The 21,288-nt window shown below is 52.0% G+C and overlaps 1 protein-coding gene across 1 annotated transcript in view; it reads left to right on the top strand.

Moving 5' to 3' along the window:
- The window catches only part of GNMT (glycine N-methyltransferase), a 78,687-nt gene that overhangs the window by 34,300 nt on the left and 23,099 nt on the right, over positions 1-21,288 (top strand). The window contains exon 4 of the mRNA XM_069608919.1: positions 10,588-10,730. Coding sequence (XP_069465020.1) covers positions 10,588-10,730 — 143 coding nt within the window. The remainder of the gene's footprint in view (positions 1-10,587; positions 10,731-21,288) is intronic.

The following is a 21,288-nucleotide window of genomic DNA, read 5'->3' as shown; positions in this document are numbered from 1 at the left end:
GACACTGATCTATCCAAGCACTGTCCATGCTGTGAAGCACTGCGCTGAATGAAGCATCAGGACACTGATCTATCCAAGGTCTGTCCATGCTGTGAAGCACTGCAAGAAGCTCTGTCCATGCCGTGAAGCACTGCAAGAAGCTCTGTCCATGCCGTGAAGCACTGCAAGAAGCTCTGTCCATGCCGTGAAGCACTGCTGCAAGAAGCATCATCGGGACACTGATCTATCCAAGCACTGTCCATGCTGTGAAGCACTGCGCTGAATGAAGCATCATCAGGACACTGATCTATCCATGCCGTGAAGCACTGCAAGAAGCTCTGTCCATGCCGTGAAGCACTGCAAGAAGCTCTGTCCATGCCGTGAAGCACTGCTGCAAGAAGCATCATCGGGACACTGATCTATCCAAGGTCTGTCCATGCCGTGAAGCACTGCAAGAAGCTCTGTCCATGTTGTGAAGCACTGTCCATGTTGTGAAGCACTGTCCATGCTGTGACGCACTGCAAGAAGCACTGTCCATGCTGTGACGCACTGCAAGAAGCTCTGTCCATTCTGTGAAGCACTGCAAGAAGCTCTGGCCATGCTGTGAAGCACTGTCCATGCTGTGAAGCACTGCAAGAAGCACTGTCCATGCTGTGAAGCACTGCAAGAAGCACTGTACATACTGTGAAGCACTGCAAGAAGCACTGTCCATGCTGTGAAGCACTGTCCATGCTGTGAAGCACTGCAAGAAGCACTGTCCATGCTGTGAAGCACTGCGAGAAGCTCTGTCCATGCCGTGAAGCACTGCTGCAAGAAGCATCATCGGGACACTGATCTATCCAAGCACTGTCCATGCTGTGAAGCACTGCGAGAAGCTCTGTCCATGCCGTGAAGCACTGCTGCAAGAAGCATCATCGGGACACTGATCTATCCAAGCACTGTCCATGCTGTGAAGCACTGCGCTGAATGAAGCATCATCAGGACACTGATCTATCCATGCCGTGAAGCACTGCAAGAAGCTCTGTCCATGCCGTGAAGCACTGCAAGAAGCTCTGTCCATGCCGTGAAGCACTGCAAGAAGCTCTGTCCATGCTGTGAAGCTCTGTCCATGCTGTGAAGCACTGCAAGGAGCTCTGTCCATGCTGTGAAGCACTGTCCATGCTGTGAAGCTCTGAGCACTGCAAGAAGCTCTGTCCATGCTGTGAAGCACTGTCCATGCTGTGAAGCACTGCAAGAAGCTCTGTCCATGCTGTGAAGCACTGCAAGAAGCTCTGTCCATGCTGTGAAGCACTGCAAGAAGCACTGTCCATGCTGGCACTGCAAGAAGCTCTGCCCATGCTGTGAAGCACTGCAAGAAGCTCTGTCCATGCTGTGAAGCACTGCAAGAAGCACTGTACATGCTGTGAAGCACTGCGAGAAGCTCTGTCCATGCCGTGAAGCACTGCACTGGAAGAAACATCAGTCATCGAGATTTGGAAGCACCCGGGGAAGTGGGATTACATGTGCCCATGGGTAAGTTGAATGGCACTTTAATTAAACCCGTCTCCCGCTGTTTCTACAAAGTAAATTAATTAGTGGTCATTTACTTTGCTGCAAACACTACAAATTGTTTTAACTTTGGTACATTTATTTGAGGGTTCAGGGATAAAAAAAAAGGGTGGAGGGGTTTGGGGGATCCCACCCAAATATAAAAATAAAGATATTTGAATTGATTGCAACAAAATAAATGTATTGGTTGTACTCGTCAAACCATGAACGAGGATTTGTTAATAAGAATATAACCTAAGCTATGAACAGAATCTCTTACAGGGACTCCGTATAAGACCCTCATTACAAGTGTGGTGGTCTGGAAACCAGGATGCCGGTAAGATCACTGGCACCCTTGTTTCCGGATGCCACACTATGACTCTGCTTGTCGGGGCCGCTGCGCCCGGCAGGTCTGACCCCAGTAGGCAGATTTGTCACAGAAGCGCCAGCACTGTTGGCATCGGTGCAGGTGCTTCCGTCTCCCCACGGGAGTGGGGGAGTTACAAAATCCGGCGCCTGACTTCCTGCGCGGCTGGGCCTTGTAATGTCCTGGTGGCACTGGGAGTTGGGTGCCGAATTCGGTGTTAGAGTGTTACCGCCAACCTCGTAATGAGGCAAAGGGAGATTAAATGATTTTCCCAGGATCACATACTTTGGTTTGGGGGAGAAAATGAGATCTGGGCAATTTAAGCCGCTGGCTGCATATCTTTCCCTGTTTAGTGGATCTTCATATTAATTAAGCCTTTGTTTATAGAACACACAGACCCCCGGAGCTCCGACCTGAGAAGGGGGGGGGGGGGAGACTTACCAAACGCATGAATACGGGAAAGTCTCGCAACAGGTGGGACCCTTGGCTACCCTGGGAGGCAATGACCCCGAGCCTGCATCAATGGCCATCATGGCTTCCTGGCTGCTTCCTAACGTTAGAAGCCCCCACATGCGGATGAGGGGCCTGGACCGTAGCCTGGCGCAATGAGGAGAGCAGGCCTTGTGTGATTCACTGGCACAGGGGCAGCAGACCGACTGGCAAGGACTATCCGCCAAAATCTCATGACTCTGCAAACTAGATGCATTATAATCTCCCATCTAGAAGAGCAGCCCCCCCCCCCCCCCCTCCGCGGTGGTCTTCATATCGGGGTGCTGCATTCAAATCCCAGCCGAACTGTTTCATTAAAAGGAAAGCTTTGTAGGACAGGTGTTTATCTCCTGGTCTGTCCTTACCTACCATGTGCCCCTGCTTTTTCCAGCTCCTTCAAGACACCACTGCTCTTCCCATTGCAGGCTTAGGTTTGGAAAGCCACGTGTGGCCACAGTGCACACTGCCCACAAGGGCAGAGGTCTGTGACTTGCTCTCCAGATGTGCTGGACTACACATCCTATCAACCATAACCAGCCTAGCCAATGGTAAGGAATCATGGGATGTGTAGTCCAAAACCTGTGAGGAGCCAAAGGTTCAAGCCTATAAGCGCAATACCTCATTAAGATGGCACAGCATCAAGACCTCCTCTACCTAGAGGTACCCATGCCCACACAAGTTCCTACCACTCGCAGCACCTCTTTCTGCAGTAGTTCCCTTCACACGCGAGTGCCACCCTAGTCTTTCTGTTCAACCCGGATTACACCGCTCCCAGACCCGCAGGGCCTATCCTCTGCCTTATTTCAGAGCTAACCTTCGACGACCAGATATCGGAGAGCAGAGACCCAAGGAAATGGCTCGAGTAGAATAGAACCAACCCCCGCTAAGGAAGGGTTTCATCCATGACCGCATCATCATCATCCTGACCTATCAGCGGCATCACAAGACCCTACTTCCACACTGTCACTGCTTCATGGGGGTATCTTGGATGACTGGCTCTTGTTTTCCTTAAGAGTGAGCCGACCCAATGAACAAATGGCCACAGCTGTGTTCACTTCAAGCCCATCACCCGAGGCATGTGGCCCCTCCCACAGGCTCCTTCATACCCCACCCCTCCATTGGGAGTCCAAGTAAGTTTCACTACTTGGAGCTGTTGCTAGTCTTCTGTTTTACAGCCATTTTTTACTTTTACAGCCATTTTTTATTATGGTATGAGTGGCCCTAGCTTTGGGAAGCAGCGGAACACTTTACAATCATAGCCGGAAATACACAGCTCTGGAGCTGTTCTTGAGGGCTTCCAGGGGAGGCTGTTCTGGAGCTGTTGGGAGCTTCAGTGTTCTGGAGCTGTTCTTGGGAGGGTGTTCTGGAGCTGTTCTTGAGTGCTGCCAGGAGAGGGTGTTCTGGAGTTGTTCTTGGCAACTTCCAGAGGAGGATGTTTTGGAGCTGTTCTTGGGCGCTTCCAGGGGAGGATGTTTTGGAGCTGTTCTTGGGCGCTGCCAGGGGAGGGTGTTCTGGAGCTGTTCTTGGGAGCTTCAGTGTTCTGGAGCTGTTCTTGGGCGGTGCCAGGGGAGGGTGTTCTGGAGCTGTTCTCGGGCGCTGCCAGGGGAGAATGTTCTGGAGCTGTTCTCGGGCGCTGCCAGGGGAGAATGTTCTGGAGCTGTTCTCGGGCGCTGCCAGGGGAGGGTGTTCTGGAGCTGTTCTCGGGCGCTGCCAGGGGAGGGAGTTCTGGAGCTGTTCTCGGGCGCTGCCAGGGGAGAATGTTTTGGAGCTGTTCTCGGGCGGTGCCAGGGGAAGGTGTTCTGGAGCTGTTCTTGGGCACTGCCCGGGGAGGATGTTCTGGAGCTGTTCTCGGGCGGTGCTGGAGCTGTTCTCGGGCGGTGCCAGGGGAGGGTGTTCTGGAGCTGTTCTCGGGCGCTGCCAGGGAAGGGTGTTCTGGAGCTGTTCTCGGGCGCTGCCAGGGGAGGGTGTTCTGGAGCTGTTCTCGGGCGCTGCCAGGGGAGAATGTTCTGGAGCTGTTCTCGGGCGCTGCCAGGGGAGGGTGTTCTGGAGCTGTTCTCGGGCGCTGCCAGGGGAGAATGTTCTGGAGCTGTTCTCGGGCGCTGCCAGGGGAGGGTGTTATGGAGCTGTTCTTGGGCGCTTCCAGGGGAGGATGTTTTGGAGCTGTTCTTGGGCGCTTCCAGGGGAGGATGTTTTGGAGCTGTTCTTGGGCGCTGCCAGGGGAGGGTGTTCTGGAGCTGTTCTTGGGAGCTTCAGTGTTCTGGAGCTGTTCTTGGGAGGGTGTTCTGGAGCTGTTCTTGAGTGCTGCCAGGAGAGGGTGTTCTGGAGTTCTTGGCAACTTCCGGAGGAGGGTGTCCTGGAGCCGTTGGTAGCTTTCATGGGAGGATGTTCTAGAGCTGTTCTTGGGCACTGCCAGGGGAGGGTGTTCTGGAGCTGTTCTTGGGCGGTGCCAGGGGAGGGTGTTCTGGAGCTGTTCTCAGGCGGTGCCAGGGGAGGGTGTTCTGGAGCTGTTCTCGGGCGCTGCCAGGGGAGAATGTTCTGGAGCTGTTCTCGGGCGCTGCCAGGGGAGAATGTTCTGGAGCTGTTCTCGGGCGCTGCCAGGGGAGAATGTTCTGGAGCTGTTCTCGGGCGCTGCCAGGGGAGAATGTTCTGGAGCTGTTCTCGGGCGCTGCCAGGGGAGAATGTTCTGGAGCTGTGTTCTGGAGCTGTTCTCGGGCGCTGCCAGGGGAGGGTGTTCTGGAGCTGTTCTCTTCCTGGTTCTAGCATACCTTGTTCAGGTCACTTCATGCACTTTGACGCTATCGCTGAATCGTCGCTTCTGTGGCGCTGTTCAGCAGTAACACAATGTGAAGGATGGGATTACGTGCTGCCTTGTGGCTTCTGTGTGGGTGTGTAGGCAATGGCAGGGAGTGAGGAAGCGCATACTCGTCGCATTCTGTTTCTTCTTCTTGCGAGCACTCTCGGGAACTTGGTGGCCCCAAACAAACCGCTTCTTTTGTGGATCATTTTCCTATTCATCTTTACGCCCTTTTGTTTTTTTGCCGACTCTGTGCTTTCTACATGTTGTTGTTCATATGAACACACGTGTTGTGGGCCCATGTGGGGGTCATTAGCAGCATCCCACATGGAATACACAGAGGAAGATTGAGAAACTTGGCACGCTGGGCATGTGCTCTTCCCCTTCAGGTGTGGGTTTGTAAAGCCTCCAGGCTACTATACCACTAGAGTTGTTTGGCTGTGGACTGTTCCAAGTTGTGTGCATGGTTGCAACTAAAGGCCCATCAATATTACGGCCTCCCCCACACTGCAGAATTTGCAGCAGCAAAGCCTACATCTATGCTGCATTTAGGCTGGAGTACAACATGGGAGAGCACCCCATTATGCCCATGCCAGCTGCTTTGCTATCTGCCCACCAAGCTTTCCAGGTGCTTAACGCATGTAGCTCTGAGGTACCCCTCCCCCACCTCTGCTCTCTGTAGATCCCCTGCATCTGAGACCCCTAGCCTACCTATCTAGTTTATTTTATTTATAAGGCGCGTAACCGCCTGAGGGCATCGCGGCGCTGTTAGAGTGAATTGTTGAATAGTTCTACTTGGGTTGCGCCATGCAATCAGAGTTGGTATAGGTAAGTTACATCACAGGTGCCGGGTTCGTATCCGTGCAGATGTGGTTTAGCTGCACTGCCAGTCTTTTAGAGCTTTGCGGAACGCCCTGTAGGGTGGTTCTGCTCTGAGGGTAGGTGGCAGGGAGTTCCACTCTTTGGCTGCAATCAAGGGTACGCCTCCGCCACTGGCTTTGGCACGCCTATCTTTGGGTTGTCTGAGGTGGTGGGCGTAGTGGGTTCTTATGGGTCTGGAGGAGCAGGCTCTCGTGATCTTTTGGGAAAGAAAGGGGAGCCGTGTTGGAGCGGCCTTTATGGGTGATGGCCAGGGTTTTGAATAGGACCCGCTCCTTGATGGGCAGCCAGTGGGCTGCTCTCCTGGCTGCAGAGGTGTGTTCTCTCTTGGGAATGCTAAGGGTGGCTCGTAGCGCATTATTTTGAATGACTTGCAGCCTCTGGAAGTTTTTGTTCCTCTGATCACCATTCCAACCCTATGCCAGTGACGCCCCAGCTCTAACGAGAAGATAATCTATTTGCACTTCACTTGAGTGAGCGCGTGAATTGGTAATGTAAGTTGGCATTCCTTTACATTCATCTTGCCGGAAACCATGGCCCCGCACCCTGAAGCCGGCCGGGCTATCAAGGAATGTAGTCCCTGTTGCTGATAGCTCTACCCTTTTGAAGGATTTCCAAAGCAATGCCTCCCACCTTCACATGCCGAGTAAAATCAGTCCCCCCACCCCGCAGCTTCCAGACTTCAACATAGAGTAGAGGTTGTTGGGGGGCCTTGTTGCTGGACTGTTGCAGTGCAGACCCTGGGTAAGCAGGGTATCCTCTGAAGCAGGTGCAGGATTTGGCCGCCCACCTGGTGCTAGGCCTCGATGCCTTCTCACTGGTGCTTCAGCCCTTCCACTGGCTTTCAGTTGATGAGTGACAAAGCACAGTGCGCTGGCCACCAAGCCAATCAGGGTGTTAGCTTCAAATGCCATGATTGGGGATGTCCTGCCGTCGGGTTACTCAGCCTGGCCGGAACAGGCCTTTCGTGGGTGGAATTGGAAGCAAGTTGTTCTCGCACAACCTCCCAAAGGTATGGACCCCTTCCAGAATAGCCTGTGGGAGGTTGGCAAGAGTCTCCGGTTCCAAAAAGCCTTTCCCTAAATGTTAGGAATTCATCAGCTCTGAACCCTCAATTCCCGGACCTCCAGAATGGATGCCTTAAAAGTCTTCAGTCCTCCTTCCCATAATGTTATTGACATCCCCTCTATGCGCGCCTGTGGTTCTACATGGGGACTGGGTTTACAATTGCTTAACTAACCTTTCCTTTCAGGTGTATGTGAACTGCTTGCATTGCATTATCCAACTCTGACTGTAAATATGTTTTATATTTAGAGTGCTGTGTGATAACATTACAGGCTTGATTTATTTTCATAGTGTTTTTGGGCCTATAATTGGAATATTGTTGTACTTATTATATATTGACTGGGTGGACTCATTGTGGACCCCCCCCCCCCACTCACCTCTCCTGAGATTTAGCATTGCCCTCTTCTCTCCATGCTACCTTGATTGGGTTTAGTAAGCCCCAAGTTTCCCTGTTCACTATAACTAGGGCGGCCTCCTAAAAGCCATCTAAACTGGGTGAGGCAAATTCCTCCTGCTCCCCCCACCCCCAGTGACCTCTTTATGCTGCACATTGTGAATGGTGGTAAATGCAAACCCTTCACGCATGGCCAACAAACTCCTGGAAAAGCTGACCGTCTCCCAGCTTAATCTTCACACTGAATCTGTGGGTTGTCTCCATGACCATCAGTCTGGCTTCAGAGCTGCCAGAAGCATGCATATCTTTCGCTTTCTTTCTCGGTATCTCTGATCTTATTGACCCTCCCAGGTCCAACCTGGGACCTTCCTCTCCTCCATCTCTACCTGTGGTGTTCCCCAGGGGTCTAACCTCTCTCCCTGGCTGTTCAACCAATACCTGGCCCTTCTTGCCCACCGCATTGCTGCTCTCTGCCCCGACCTTCAGTGCTATGCAGATGACACTCAACTAATTTTCAGGCTTCCTTCCACCACCTCTCATCTCTGACTGCCTGTCCGCCACCCAGGAGTGGTGTGCCGCCAGTGATCTCTGCCTTAATGCCAGTAAGACTGACTCCTCATCGGCACACCTGCTCCCTCCTTTCCTGTCGCACTCTGGCTGGCCTCTATTGGCCCTCTTCCTGCTCCCACCTATGAGGAGAAAAACATTGGGGGTATTCTTTCTTTCCTCTCCTTCCCACAGAAGCTCACTGTCTCCAGAGCTCTGGTTCTCTCTTGGCTGGACTACTGCAACAGCCTCTTTCTAAATCTGCCAGCCTCTACTGTCTGCCCTCTAACTCATCCAAAACAGGACTGCAAGACTTGGCCTCAAGCCCAGGGATCGTATCTCTCCACGACTGAAATCTCTGCACTGGTTCCCAGTGGCAGCGAGGATGAAGTTCAAAACCCTCTGCATTGTCCACAAGGCCTTCTGGGGCCCTCAATACCTTCAACACTCTTCCTAAATATCTTCCGTCTCGAGCTCTTCGCTCATCAGCCTCCAGCTCCCTCAGGGTCAGTTGTATCTCCAAGCAGCGAGTTGGTGGTAGATCTTTCTTCTGCTGGGGCCTAGCCTCCCTGGCTCTCTGAAACTTGAGGCGAACCACCTCTGGTTCCGGAAGCACCTCAAGACCTTCCTCTTTGCTTCTGATTTCTCTCCTCCCCCTGCTGTTGATCTCCTGGCTGAATCTGAAATTGCACTAGTTACCTGGCTACCCTCTGATCTTGGGCCCAGGTCCCCTCCCCGCCAGTTGCACACCCGCACTGCCCCTCCTCCCTGACCCTTGCACTCGAGGACTGTTTCTGTATCCCTACAGCCCCTACTAGCACTTAACCCCTGATGTCTGCACTTACCCTTGCACTTGCCACCAGTTGGCCGCACTTTATTTATTGACTTATTTACTGTTATCCTATGTATTGCACCTCCCCCGCACTCTGGCCCCTCCCCCTGCACTTGCGTGTGAATGTCACCTGGCCTAGCAGGATCGCTGTCTGTCTTCCCCCTCCCTTGCCTCGTCGCGCCTTGAAACACTGGTGTATAGGGGCGTTATAAATGCCATATCAGAATCATGAGTGCCCCTGAGTTGTGTAAGAACACCTATCGAACTTTTCAATAATGCCTTATTGGCTTGGCTTGTTTACACGGGTGACGAAGGCTTAGTATTGCAGCAGTTTTCCATTTCATGTTCCAAGTCTTTGATTCTGTAACAGCCGGTATGTATTCTGCTGTTACCTCGGACTTTCCTCCTAATAGAAGATGGGTAGATAACTTAGATTTTTTTGAAGCCCAGCACGAGGCGCTTTATAACTTACTTATTTTGAAAATATTTGAAGTTGCGGATTTCACAGGAGGATTCTCAAAGTGTAAGTGTTTGGTTCCTTGTGAGCTGTGTTTATCTATGTGAACCGAATCACCTAGTTGACAGAAGGGACAATTCAGGCAAACCTGCAAAGCAGGCCCAGCCTGTGACCACACCTTTATTTAGTAAATGGTTCGTTCAGTGTTTGGTGGAGCTTCACTGTGAGCAGGAATTCTGCAAGGATGCGCTTCCTGTTCAGCAGCTGGTAGCATCCTGTCTTGCGGCATGCTTTGCATTTCCTGTTCAGCGGCTGATAGCATCCTGTCTTGCTGCATGCTTTGCACTTCCTGTTCAGCGGCTGGTAGCATCCTGTTTTGCTGCATGCTTCTGTACTTCCTGTTCAGCGGCAGGTAGCATCCTGCCTTGCTTCATGCTTTGCATTTCCTGTTCAGCAGCTCTGGTAGCATCCTGTTTTGCTGCATGCTTTGCATTTCCTGTTCAGCAGCTGGTAGCATCCTGTTTTGCTGCATGCTTCTGTACTTCCTGTTCAGCGGCTGGTAGCATCCTGTTTTGCTGCATGCTTCTGTACTTCCTGTTCAGCGGCAGGTAGCATCCTGTTTTGCTGCATGCTTTGCATTTCCTGTTCAGCAGCTCTGGTAGCATCCTGCCTTGCTGCATGCTTTGCATTTCCTGTTCAGCAGCTCTGGTAGCATCCTGTTTTGCTGCATGCTTTGCACTTCCTGTTCAGCAGCTGGTAGCATCCTGTCTTGCGGCATGCTTTGCATTTCCTGTTCAGCGGCTGGTAGCATCCTGCCTTGCTGCATGCTTTGCATTTCCTGTTCAGCAGCTCTGGTAGCATCCTGTTTTGCTGCATGCTTCTGTACTTCCTGTTCAGCAGCTGGTAGCATCCTGTTTTGCTGCATGCTTTGCATTTCCTGTTCAGCAGCTGGTAGCATCCTGTTTTGCTGCATGCTTCTGTACTTCCTGTTCAGCAGCTGGTAGCATCCTGTCTTGCTGCATGCTTTGCATTTCCTGTTCAGCGGCTGGTAGCATCCTGTTTTGCTGCACGCTTCTGTACTTCCTGTTCAGCAGCTGGTAGCATCCTGTTTTGCTGCATGCTTCTGTACTTCCTGTTCAGCAGCTGGTAGCATCCTGTCTTGCTGCATGCTTTGCATTTCCTGTTCAGCAGCTGGTAGCATCCTGTTTTGCCTCATGCTTCACGCAGGGTCCAAACTGATTTCCCTTAATCTCCGCAGGCGACCAAAGTGACCAGAGGTTGGCGCTAAAGAACATCGCCAGCATGGTGCGGCCGGGCGGAGTGATGATTATCGACCACCGGAATTATGACTATATCCTGTCCACAGGGTGTGCCCCCCAAGGGAAGAACATTTACTACCAGGTAAGACCTGGTGCTTCTAGATTGGAATAGCCTTGAAGGGGCGTGATAATGCCAAGGTGGAAAAGGCCCTGCGTAGAAGTGGTGCAGCGCAGAGAGGAGTGATGGAGTGATGCTGCATAGGGGGGGTGGGGGGATAGATGCGGCAGAGCCGACACCCAGGAGAGGCTGCAGTGCTGATCATGTTCTCTGGTCACTATTCATTTCACACATGTATGTTCTCTTCTGCTTCGATTTCCCCAAAGACACATTTTCTAATTTTGTTTTCCACTCTGATCATTCCCAGCATCCTTAGCTTGGATTTAATTTCAAAACTACATCCCAACACTGGGGTTCACAACTCTGTTACTTCTGGCCAAGGTATCTACCTATGGGTGTCCAACCCCACATTGCATGTTTGCCTTTGCACCCCATGCTGCCTACGCGATTAACCCCTAGTCGTCGAATATCGGAGCACATAAACCTGATGAATGTGCGCCTTACTGGAATGTGGCTACTCTTGCGCACTCCCTCCAGTCCTTCTCCAAACATGGCTCTCAGCCTTCTCTGGCCTGGTCTTACTTTCTCGGCACGTGAACTGCACATCGGTCAGCAATGCTCTCTTCCTCTCCTAGGAATTCCTTCAAGCTCTGTCCTGATGCAGGACTGCATTAAACTCTGTTCCGATCACAAATTCCTGCCTGATCGTCTCAAATGATTCAGAACCTCTGGGAACCAAGACATTTCCTGGTTTCGGAATGCCAATCAAGTCCCATCTTTTGAATTATTAATAACGTCTCACGTTGCCAGGAGCACCCAGTATGGGGGCGGGCTCTCAATCAAGTTTGTTTGCCTAACCCACCTAGGTCCATACACTACCCACCGTACCTGAGACTGAGTGATAGGATCTCCACTGTTGGATCAATTGCAGTCCCTCTCCTGCTGTTCTATCCCCACTCCCTTGTTTCTCTGCTCCCTGACTGTGTTCTTCGCCCTATGATTGTAAAGCGCTCTGTTGCTTCCCGAAGCTAGACCCGCGATCAATAAATACCCCAATAATCATGATAATCCCATGGCTTCCTTGGTCAATTTCCAGATTCTAGTGAAGGACTATGGGTGAGCAGTACATCTGGGGACATGCTCTTGAGCTTTGCCTGCATCAGCCCATGTGATATGGGCTGGGGTGCCCCACCCCCCCACATAAGAAATGTGCTACAATGCTGGAATACTTCTTGTGAGGGCCCAGAATGGTTGTCCCAAATGAAGTGTGGCAGAGTTGCCCCTACAAAATCTTCCTGAGTAGTCACTGTGGAGAGTGCCCCTTTAAAAAATGCATGAGGAGATGTGCCCGAGTGCTAATTCAGTTCAATATTGGGATTTAATAGGTGATGGCTATCTTTTCCCAGGCACGTGCCTAAACCCGCATGGAGTTAGGGCTGCTCATAATTTAAGTTCCTAGTGCCCTCAAGGTTTATTTTAGCCACTAACCCGAATACTGCTGAGCAAGGACACCAAAAGTGGCAGAAGGCTGATATCAAGACCACTTGCATTCAAATGCCCTGCTCAAAGGACTTGTGTTCTCGCTTTCTGAAAAATACACATTTTGTTTAAGAAACCGCCCTCTTGTCGAGGGAAATTTGGAGGCGATCGGGGTATGGAGTGTCGGGAGCCCACAGACTTCCCAAGACTAAGTATCTTTAGCATGAATAACTCATGCGCCAAAGATGCCATATGAGCGACACGGACTAGTCGAAGATTGCGAGAGTAATTAGATGAAAAACAATCCACCTGAGATAAACCAGGCTTATGTTTAAACCATACATTGAAGGAGAGGATTTGAAATAGTTATACAATTATAATCACTGTCTTTGCTTATTAGGGTATTTTATTGAGTGTGGACTTAGCTTCTGGAAGCAACAGAGAACTTTACAATCATAGGGGGAAGAACATGGTTAGGGAAGCATGCAAAGAGGGGAGCAGGAGGATCTACAAGCAACAGTAGAGGAAACTGTGGGGATCAGATCACCCATTCTCGGGTAGGGTAGGGTGGGGAGTGGAGTGTGTCTGGACCTAGGTGCTACGGATGAGCCATTCCTTGAAGAGGAGGGTCTTGAGCTCCTTTCTGAACTGTAGAAGCAAGGGGTTGAGTCTGATGTTGACGGGAGGAGTTTCCAGAGTTTTGGGGTGGAGAAGACCTGCCTTCCTGTTCTTTACGTCCTGTACTGGCGGAGTTCAAGTCTGCACATGACCTTCTGGTGGATCTCAGCAGAGGCTTTCAGTGAGGTACTTGGGGACATCAGGGTGACGGCCTTGTAGATGATGCAGCAGAATTTGATGATACAAGCCTGCAGTGGAAGTCGATGCAGTTCAATAACGGTCGGGTGATGTGGGCAAATTTGTCCCTTGAGTCATGCAAAGCAAAGATAACAGCATTTACAGACTTGAACAGTATTCAAGGCAGCTGGGCGGCAGAGCAGAATACACTGCCATTCTAAAATGCAAAACATCTAGTTCCGCCCAGGGGGCGCTAGAGAGCCCGAACAAGATGGCAGCAACTTGAGATAGCTCCCGCAGGTGGAAACAAATGCTTCGGCTCTCTGCCCCATAAAACCGCATATATCTGCACTATGGGGAGGGAAACGTCTCTCAGAACTGCATGACCGCAAGCACAAGACAATCCAGAGCTGATCAGTGCAGCGGTGACAGAGGAATAAGCTGCTGATCTCCAGACCGCCGCGACACTAGGTCCGGCCTCGTTGGTCGGGGAAAAAGGTGCGAACACCGCAGCCCGAGAGCCGGAGACCTGAAGTGCATCCGCCCTGCCACCGGGCGATCAGAAACACCTGCCATAGCCGTGGTGCTGCTCGCCACACTGAACGTCTTGCCACCGAGCAACCAGGCAACAGCAACAGCCCCCGGAGCTGAGGGCCAACATAAGAGGCTGCCCTCCCGCGGCTAGTGATTCCGCCTGTGCCATACTGAGGAACGCATCGCAACGACTGATCCGAAGTGCCACGTCCCCCTGGGGACCAAAGCTGACGGCACACAACCACAGGCTGCAACGCCCGCTTGGCACCCTGAGAACGTATCCGGAGTCCAATACAAAGTAAGTCCACAGCGTGGTGGGGACCCAATAGCAGATCCCAACATGGCCCGTGCCCCGCTCATATCAACATACCCAGCCCCAAGGCCCTCACAAGCAGAAGCGCACTGAGCGGCGGCCTCCTATCTTAACAGCTGCTTACACATGCCCGCTCCTGGCGTCTGCACCCAGCGCCGGAAGAATCTCAACGCATAAACAGTAACTGCTCGCTTGCAGCCTCCAGGAGGAGAAAGCAAGGACCCGAGACCGGTCGAAGCATCTGGCATACCTCCGAATCGCGGGCGTGGACGCTGAGAACATAACGAGCGAAGCGCTGACATATGGTGAAGGCACGAGAGTTGACGCCGAACAGAAGGTATTCTGGCCCAGCCTTCATCAGATTATTGAAGAGGTGCCGAATCACCTGGCGTCTGGGGCAGCCTCCCCTGACGGACCACCATGTGCGCTGTGAGTGAGCGGTGCGTTCCGTGGAGGGTCGAGGGAGGCCCTGTGCCGGAACCGGACCATCTATCAGAGGCAGAAGGTACGTGGGGTGGCTGCGATACAGGGCGCATGGCACCTGAGGCGACTGGGGCTGGAGCAGTGTCCATACTGAGCTAATCAGCGGCACTCAACTTGAACCCGGGCTACATAGACAATAATACCCTGACGGGGGCACAGAAAAGAAAGTGGGTGTAGAAGCGAGCCCAGTGCTCATGGAAGGGGCTGCGTAATAGATAAATCTCACCGGCTCAAGAACAATATAACGGCCCAATTGCCCGGAGAACTGGGGAGTCCGACATATACAGGGTGATACTGATATAGACACACAAGTGGAACACCCCCCACGACAGCCTGAATTCTCCGCACTGGCTGAGAAGAGGGTCCAAAGAAGGAGGATGAGGCTCAAAAAGCTGGGGGAGAACCAAGGCAGAAGTTACTACAGAGACCTAGGGCCCCGGACTCTGAGAGCCCTAGACAACAGGGGGACCGTAAACAGTGAGGGGGCCCCCACGTGGACTTTGAAGCCCCCAACCTCCAAAAGGCCCAGGGATTGTAGGAGCCGTGAGTGCCCTGGCGGCAAGGGGCCAAGTCAGAGAAGACGGCACAGAGGTGGCATAACGGGACACCAAGCGACACAACCCCTCAGAGGTACAGGGGCCAATCATGGGCACCACCAAGCCACCTGACCATCGAGAACCACTCAGGATAGAGGCACAGAAAGCAAAGCCAGCCGGAGACCACTCTCCACCAGCAACCCATAATCAAGAACTGTGGCCGGAAGGACCACAAGGCCTAGGCTGAACTAGGAGCCATGGAGATCGGAAGGGCTCTGAGAGCTCCCGGCCAACGCCATGGAGCGGAAAAAATGCACTGGTGATGGTGACTTTCCACAAGAAATGCTCAGCTTTCGAGCCTCAAAACAGTGAGGCGTGAGGTGGCAGACTCTGGGCACCCCAAGATGTGGGGATCCCGAGATCTGAGGAGAGCTGCAGAAGAGCAGGGTGCCCGCCCGGACAACAAAATGGCGGCAGAGTTAATGGCATGACTTGGTGGAAGGGGTTCTGCGGCGTAGAGGCTTAGACAGCCCCGGAGGTGACACTATCACCACAAGAGAGGATCGCCTGACCCGGACAGCGGAGAAGCTCTGCCCCACTCCCGTAGCCGAACCAACAAAGTGGGTCGGAGGGGTATCCTGGGAGGCCTTTGGCCAGCCGACCAGCAGCAAAGGAGCCATCCCCCTCGGGCACTCTGTACCCTGAAAAGAGACAGCCTACAGCCAGCCACAGCCAAACCCCGGAGGGCACGGGACTAACCACCTGAAACTCCAGCCTCAAGGACCCAGAGCAATCCATACTCATACAGGCCATCCTAGAAGCTCCAGCCAGATACCTCGGACCTTAATCCTCCCCGAGCCAAACCGAGATCAGACAAGACCCACAAAAGCGAAAACAGGCCCTCCTCCGAGGCACCACAAGAGCACACACTAGCCCCCCAACATGTCAAAGGCACTTAAAGCCACAAAACAGACATCTCTACCCTGCTGGCAACCCCAAGCGCAGACAAGCCTAAAAGAGGAGACGTCCTGAAGCAACGGCCGCAAACTCACACGTGGAAGCAGACCCTGGCCCCATGGCACAAACAGTGACCAAATCGGATCTACAAGACCTGCTTCAGCCCCTCACAAAAGAATATCAGAAGGGCACAGAGGTCATGAAAAAGATCACGGTCCTGAACAAATGGATGGGAAAAACCGAAGAGGTCGAGGCAACCCTGTGCGAACACGGCCATGAGATCGGGGAAAGCTCGGACAGAATCACAGCACTCGAGGCCAGATGTGAAGCCATGAAGTCGAGACAAGAAGCCTAAAATCGCTCTCGTCGGAACAATATCCACCTGAGGTGGATTCCTAGGACAGTCCCGGACTCGGACCCTATGTCAACGACCTGTTTCGCTTCATTCTGACCCTCCTAGACAAGGCCTCACTGGAACTGGACAGAGTGCACCGCACAAGATCCAGAGCAAATGCAACCACCCCACCTGACGTCCTAACCAGAGTCACTTTTACAAAGTGAAGGAGGAAATCATGCTGGAAGCCAAGGACTCACTGCGCATTCTCTTCAGAGACGCCTCCATCTCCCTGTACCAGGACCTAGCCACAGCCACCATCACTCGTGAAGAGGAAGGCCCTACGGCCCATCACGGTCTGGCTCAGGGAAAAGAAAACCACCTACCACTGGGCATTCCCCACAGCTCTGGCCTTTACCTTGGAGGGAAAGCCCCGCCTCATCCGTACGCTACAGGAGGGTGTGATGCTCTTAAACCCGGCTACAGAAGATGACGACCCCGATAAGGACACATCCGCCCGGCCAGCTTGAGCAAGGAATCAGGACCCCCCCCCTGGACCCGAGAGAGACACGGCAGGCTCTGCGGACCACCCCCCAAGAGCAAGCCGAACGGCTAGAACCGAGCGCATCCCCCACTGATGGACTCAAAGTTACGAGCATCGAACAGAAAACCATGACAAGGTCCACACCCCGTGAAAGTGCAGATCATACAACCCTGGGAACTTCAAGCCGGGGCTCTGGAACATTGGAAAATCATCATGTCACTAAACACCAGTTGAGGCACAGTTGCCTCCAAGTTAGTCGGCTGCGTTGGCCCGGCCGGACACCCCGTTGGCCGAAGGCTGACCTTAAAGACTTGAACTGTTTTGGAGATGAAGGGGTGGGGGGGATAGAAGGTGGGGGAAATAAGGGACAGAATCACAGTAATCGACAGGGGGGCTGGATTACGGGAGGAGTATCAGCGGAGGCTATCTAAGGAATACATGAGCAACACCACCCCGGAATATGGAGACCACTAAAGAGCTCACCATGGTAACTTGGAACGTGCAGGGGCTGAAGTCACCCAGAAAACGGAAATCCGTGGAGCACAGACTGGCCCACCTGGAAGCGGACATTGTGTGCCTTCAGGAAACGCACCTCCTGCAATCGGACGAGAAGAGAGTAAACTTCCGACAATACCCTACAAAACTCTTTGACCCGTCAGGCCAGAAGAAAAAGGGGGGTGGCTATTTTCCTCAGCCATGCGGTACCACTAACTCGAATCTCAGTCAAACGAGACCCGGCAGGAAGATGCCTGCTGCTCAAAGGGCGTCTGGTAGACCTCCCGATCACCATAGCAGTGATATATGCCCGAGCACTTCTCCCGGGCGCTGGGAATGGCAGAATTTCTGAGGAACACGGGCACCGTTGACACCTGGCGGATGGCTCACCAGGGAGAACGAGACTACACATTCTACTCCCATGTACACCGATGCTAATCAAGGATCGATCTCCTGCTGATGTCAAGCGAACTCTACCCCTGCATTGAAGATATTCAAATCGGCCGCAGAGTCCTATCTGACCACGCCCCAGTCATAGCCAGCCTACAAGTCGAAGGCCTCCCAGCACCTCCGCAGAGAGACTGGAAACTCCAAGACTACATTCTAGCAGACATAGTATCCAGCACCGAGCTCCAGGAATCCCTTGCAAACTATTTCACAGAGAACCTAGTGAAAGGCAATCAACTGCACAGCAGCACACAAGAGGAGGCACCAACTCTCCAAGTTGGAAGCAAAAGTGGGTGAAGCAGAAGCACGATGCAAAGCACGCCAATCCGTGAAGAGTGGCAGAGAACTTAAAAAAGCGAAGGTACAACTCGAAATGCACCTGGCAGACCGACTGCCCAGCTTTAGCCTATACAAAACAATACTACTATATAAACGGCAACAAGGCAAACCGCCTGCTGGTCCAGAAGCTAAAGAAACTACATTCCCGAAACAAGATGCTAACGCTTCAGGACCAAGGGGACAAGCCCTGCTGCACAGAAGCAGAGAAGATGGAAATCACCAAGTACCACAAGGGGATCTTGGCTGAGCACGAGCAAGGAAGCACAAGCCCAATACCTGCGATCAGTTCGATGAGACCCCTTGTTCCCACAGCTCGACGCCTTAGAACGCCCCATCACTGCGGAAGAAGTAGCAGATACAATCCGGTCTCTGAAAAACACAGCCCCGGGCCCCGACGGTCTAAGCGCCCAATTTTACAAAAAGTTCTCCCACATTTTGACCCCCTCCCTACCCCTCCCACCTTGCCTCGTTGTATAACTCCATTCTGGACTCCGGCTCCGTCACCCCCTCAATGGAGGAGTCCCTGACGGTACTTATATTGAAGCCAGGGAGAAACCCGGAGCTCTGCTTCTCATACAGACCAATCACACTGTTGAACAGTGACGCAAAAATCTTCTCCAATTCTGGCAAGCAGACTGGCAAAATACCTCCCAGAACTGATCCATCCGGACCAGACGGGATTCATCCCAGGCCGAATCACCTTCGACAACACCAGGTGCACCCTAAACATTATCGAATCAGCAAGCAGAACAGGGGAACAAATGGCAGTCCCGTCACTAGACGTGAATAAAGCAATCGATATGTTGGACTGGGGATACATGGAGGAAGCCCTAAAGCGCCTATGCATCAGCCCAAAGTTCTGGAAATGGACCCTGGCAAACTACCAGCACCCAACCACGGCACTGAGGATAAACGGCACCAAATCACCCAGAATCCATATCACCAGGGGCACACGGCAGAGCTGCCCACTATCCCCACTCATCTTTGCACCATCTATGGAGCCGTTCGCCTGTAGAGTTCGCCTAAACCCCTTAATAAAAAGGACTAATGGTGAGAGGGGAAGCATACAAAATAGCTCTGTATGCAGACGTCGTCCTACCCAACTCTCCCCAGCATTCACCTGGTCACTAACCACCAACCGGCCTCGCTGGGTGAAACTAGAGGACTGGTGCCAGAGCCCCCAGAAGCGCTCCCACACATCGTCAGACCCATTGGACCCCCCCCAGAGGGGCCCCTAACTGCAACCAAGAACACGGTGGAGAGTTGGAGGAGGGCCGCCAGGAGATGGGCCTGTGTGAGCACAATAGGCCCCTATCCCTGATCTGGGACAACCCAGACTTCACCCCCGGAAAGACGCCCAGTAATTTCGATCACTGGAAAACGGGAGGCCTGAAACATGTGGGAGACTGCTAATATTTGAAGAATTCAAGAGGAAATTCGGGGTGCCGGAAACAGATTCCGCTATGTGCAGATCCGACACTGGCTCTCGCACGACCCCATGAAATCCCAGGGCTGCAGAGAACTAACGGCGCTGGAACAAACGCTCACAGCGCCTCCCCCCAGAGGGAAAACATCGACCTTATACGGACTACTGGACAGAGGAGATCCCAACCAAAAGGAGGCCAATATGGGAAAGGGACATCGGCAGAACAATCGAAATGGAAGAATGGGGGCACATCTGGACCAGATCAAAGAAGAGCTCGAAATGCGTCACCAAGGGGCGATCAAAACCTGGTACAGATGGTACCTAACCCCAGAGATCCTGAACAAGAGCAACCCCGCGATCTCACTGCAATGTTGGAGAGGATGCACAGACACAGGCACGCTGTATCACTTGCTCTGGACATGCCCAAGGTCCACAAAATACTGGAAGGAAATTCTGGACCTTATCAAGCAGATCACAGGCCTGATGATTCCATGGGACCCAGGAATTGTCCTACTGGGCAGCACAGGAGATGGCCAATTTCCACTGAGTGGCAACCTGGCAAGCCTATGCACACAGCTCCTCACAGCAGCAAAGATAGCCATGGCAAGACTATGGAAAAATCCGGAGGGCCCTGCAGTGAGCCTGTGGTGGGCCAAATGCTGGGACATCGCAGTCGCAGAAAAAATAACTTCCATCCGCCTGGGAAATAGAAACACGTTATTTGACACCTGGGCCCCCTCCTACACTAGGCGGACCAGTTCCCTGGAATGGCAAGGAAACCATCACCCCTCCGCTGGCTAGACAAATACGACTAACACAACTTAAAACCAGCCCCGAAGCCCACATCGAACTCACCTTCCCGAGTGAGGTCAACTCGGAATCAAGAGCACCGGAGGGAAAGGCGAACCCCCAGAAGCGCCCCTCCGCAGACATCGACTAGTTAGACCTCACGGTGAAAGACAACTTCCCAAAACACCCCAAGAACTACAGCACCCCGATTGTCCCTTCCCCACCTGAATGTTTTGTTTGTTATTCTGTTTGTTGTTCATCTCTAAACGAATGACACAAGATGTGAATTGAGGTGCCTGCGATGTTTATTTACTGTTAAAATCAAATAAAAAGATTAATTGAAAAAAAATCTAGTTCCAATTGTAATAGACACCTGGAGGTGCTATTTACATAAACGTGTTCCTGATGAAGTACATTGGGTATAGCAGGACTTCCTCTCTCTCTCTTCATTATGGTAATTGACACCTGTCACTAGGACTGTCTGTAGGAGGTTATGGCTTTATGCCAGGTAAAGTATAAACACATTTTTGGGATACCCAAAATCAAGAATGTGGCACTAGACTGCCTACAACAACGGTGATATGTAACAACAAACGGCAGTAGTGTCCAAGTGCAATGAAGAAAAATTGCAGTTACAACATTTTTACTATACACAATAAAACCTACACATACATATGACTTTTCAAAGACTTTAAAGTATATGTAATGTGAAACATTTTTAAACATATTTCAACACATTTTGACCCAAAATAATTAATTTTATGAACAAATTCATATGGTCAAACACATTCATATGGTTAAGCGCTTCCTCTTGACAAGAACGTATATAGTTCAGTATTACAATAAATGTTGCAGTGCCCAAAACATCCTTACAGCGGATCTAACCGACCACAATGTACGTTTTCTTGGGGTTGTTTTTTTGTTTGTGTGCATCCACTTGCCTCAACTAACCAGTACTGAATGTATAAAGACAACTGATAGATACATAAATGTATTATGACGTCCCCCTGCATGTTTAGGTCCATCGTGCACAAAGTGCAGGACATTCCTCGGGGGTAAACGTCTATTCAACATCTCCTCACACTTTGATAGAAAAAATACCATCCAAAAA

This window comes from Ambystoma mexicanum, chromosome 4q (genome assembly GCF_040938575.1).
Source record: "Ambystoma mexicanum isolate Mex_15411 chromosome 4q, UKY_AmexF1_1, whole genome shotgun sequence".
NCBI lineage: Eukaryota > Metazoa > Chordata > Amphibia > Caudata > Ambystomatidae > Ambystoma > Ambystoma mexicanum.
The sequence above is the reverse complement of the archived record's forward strand: the minus strand, read 5'-3'. Positions and strand labels throughout refer to the sequence as shown.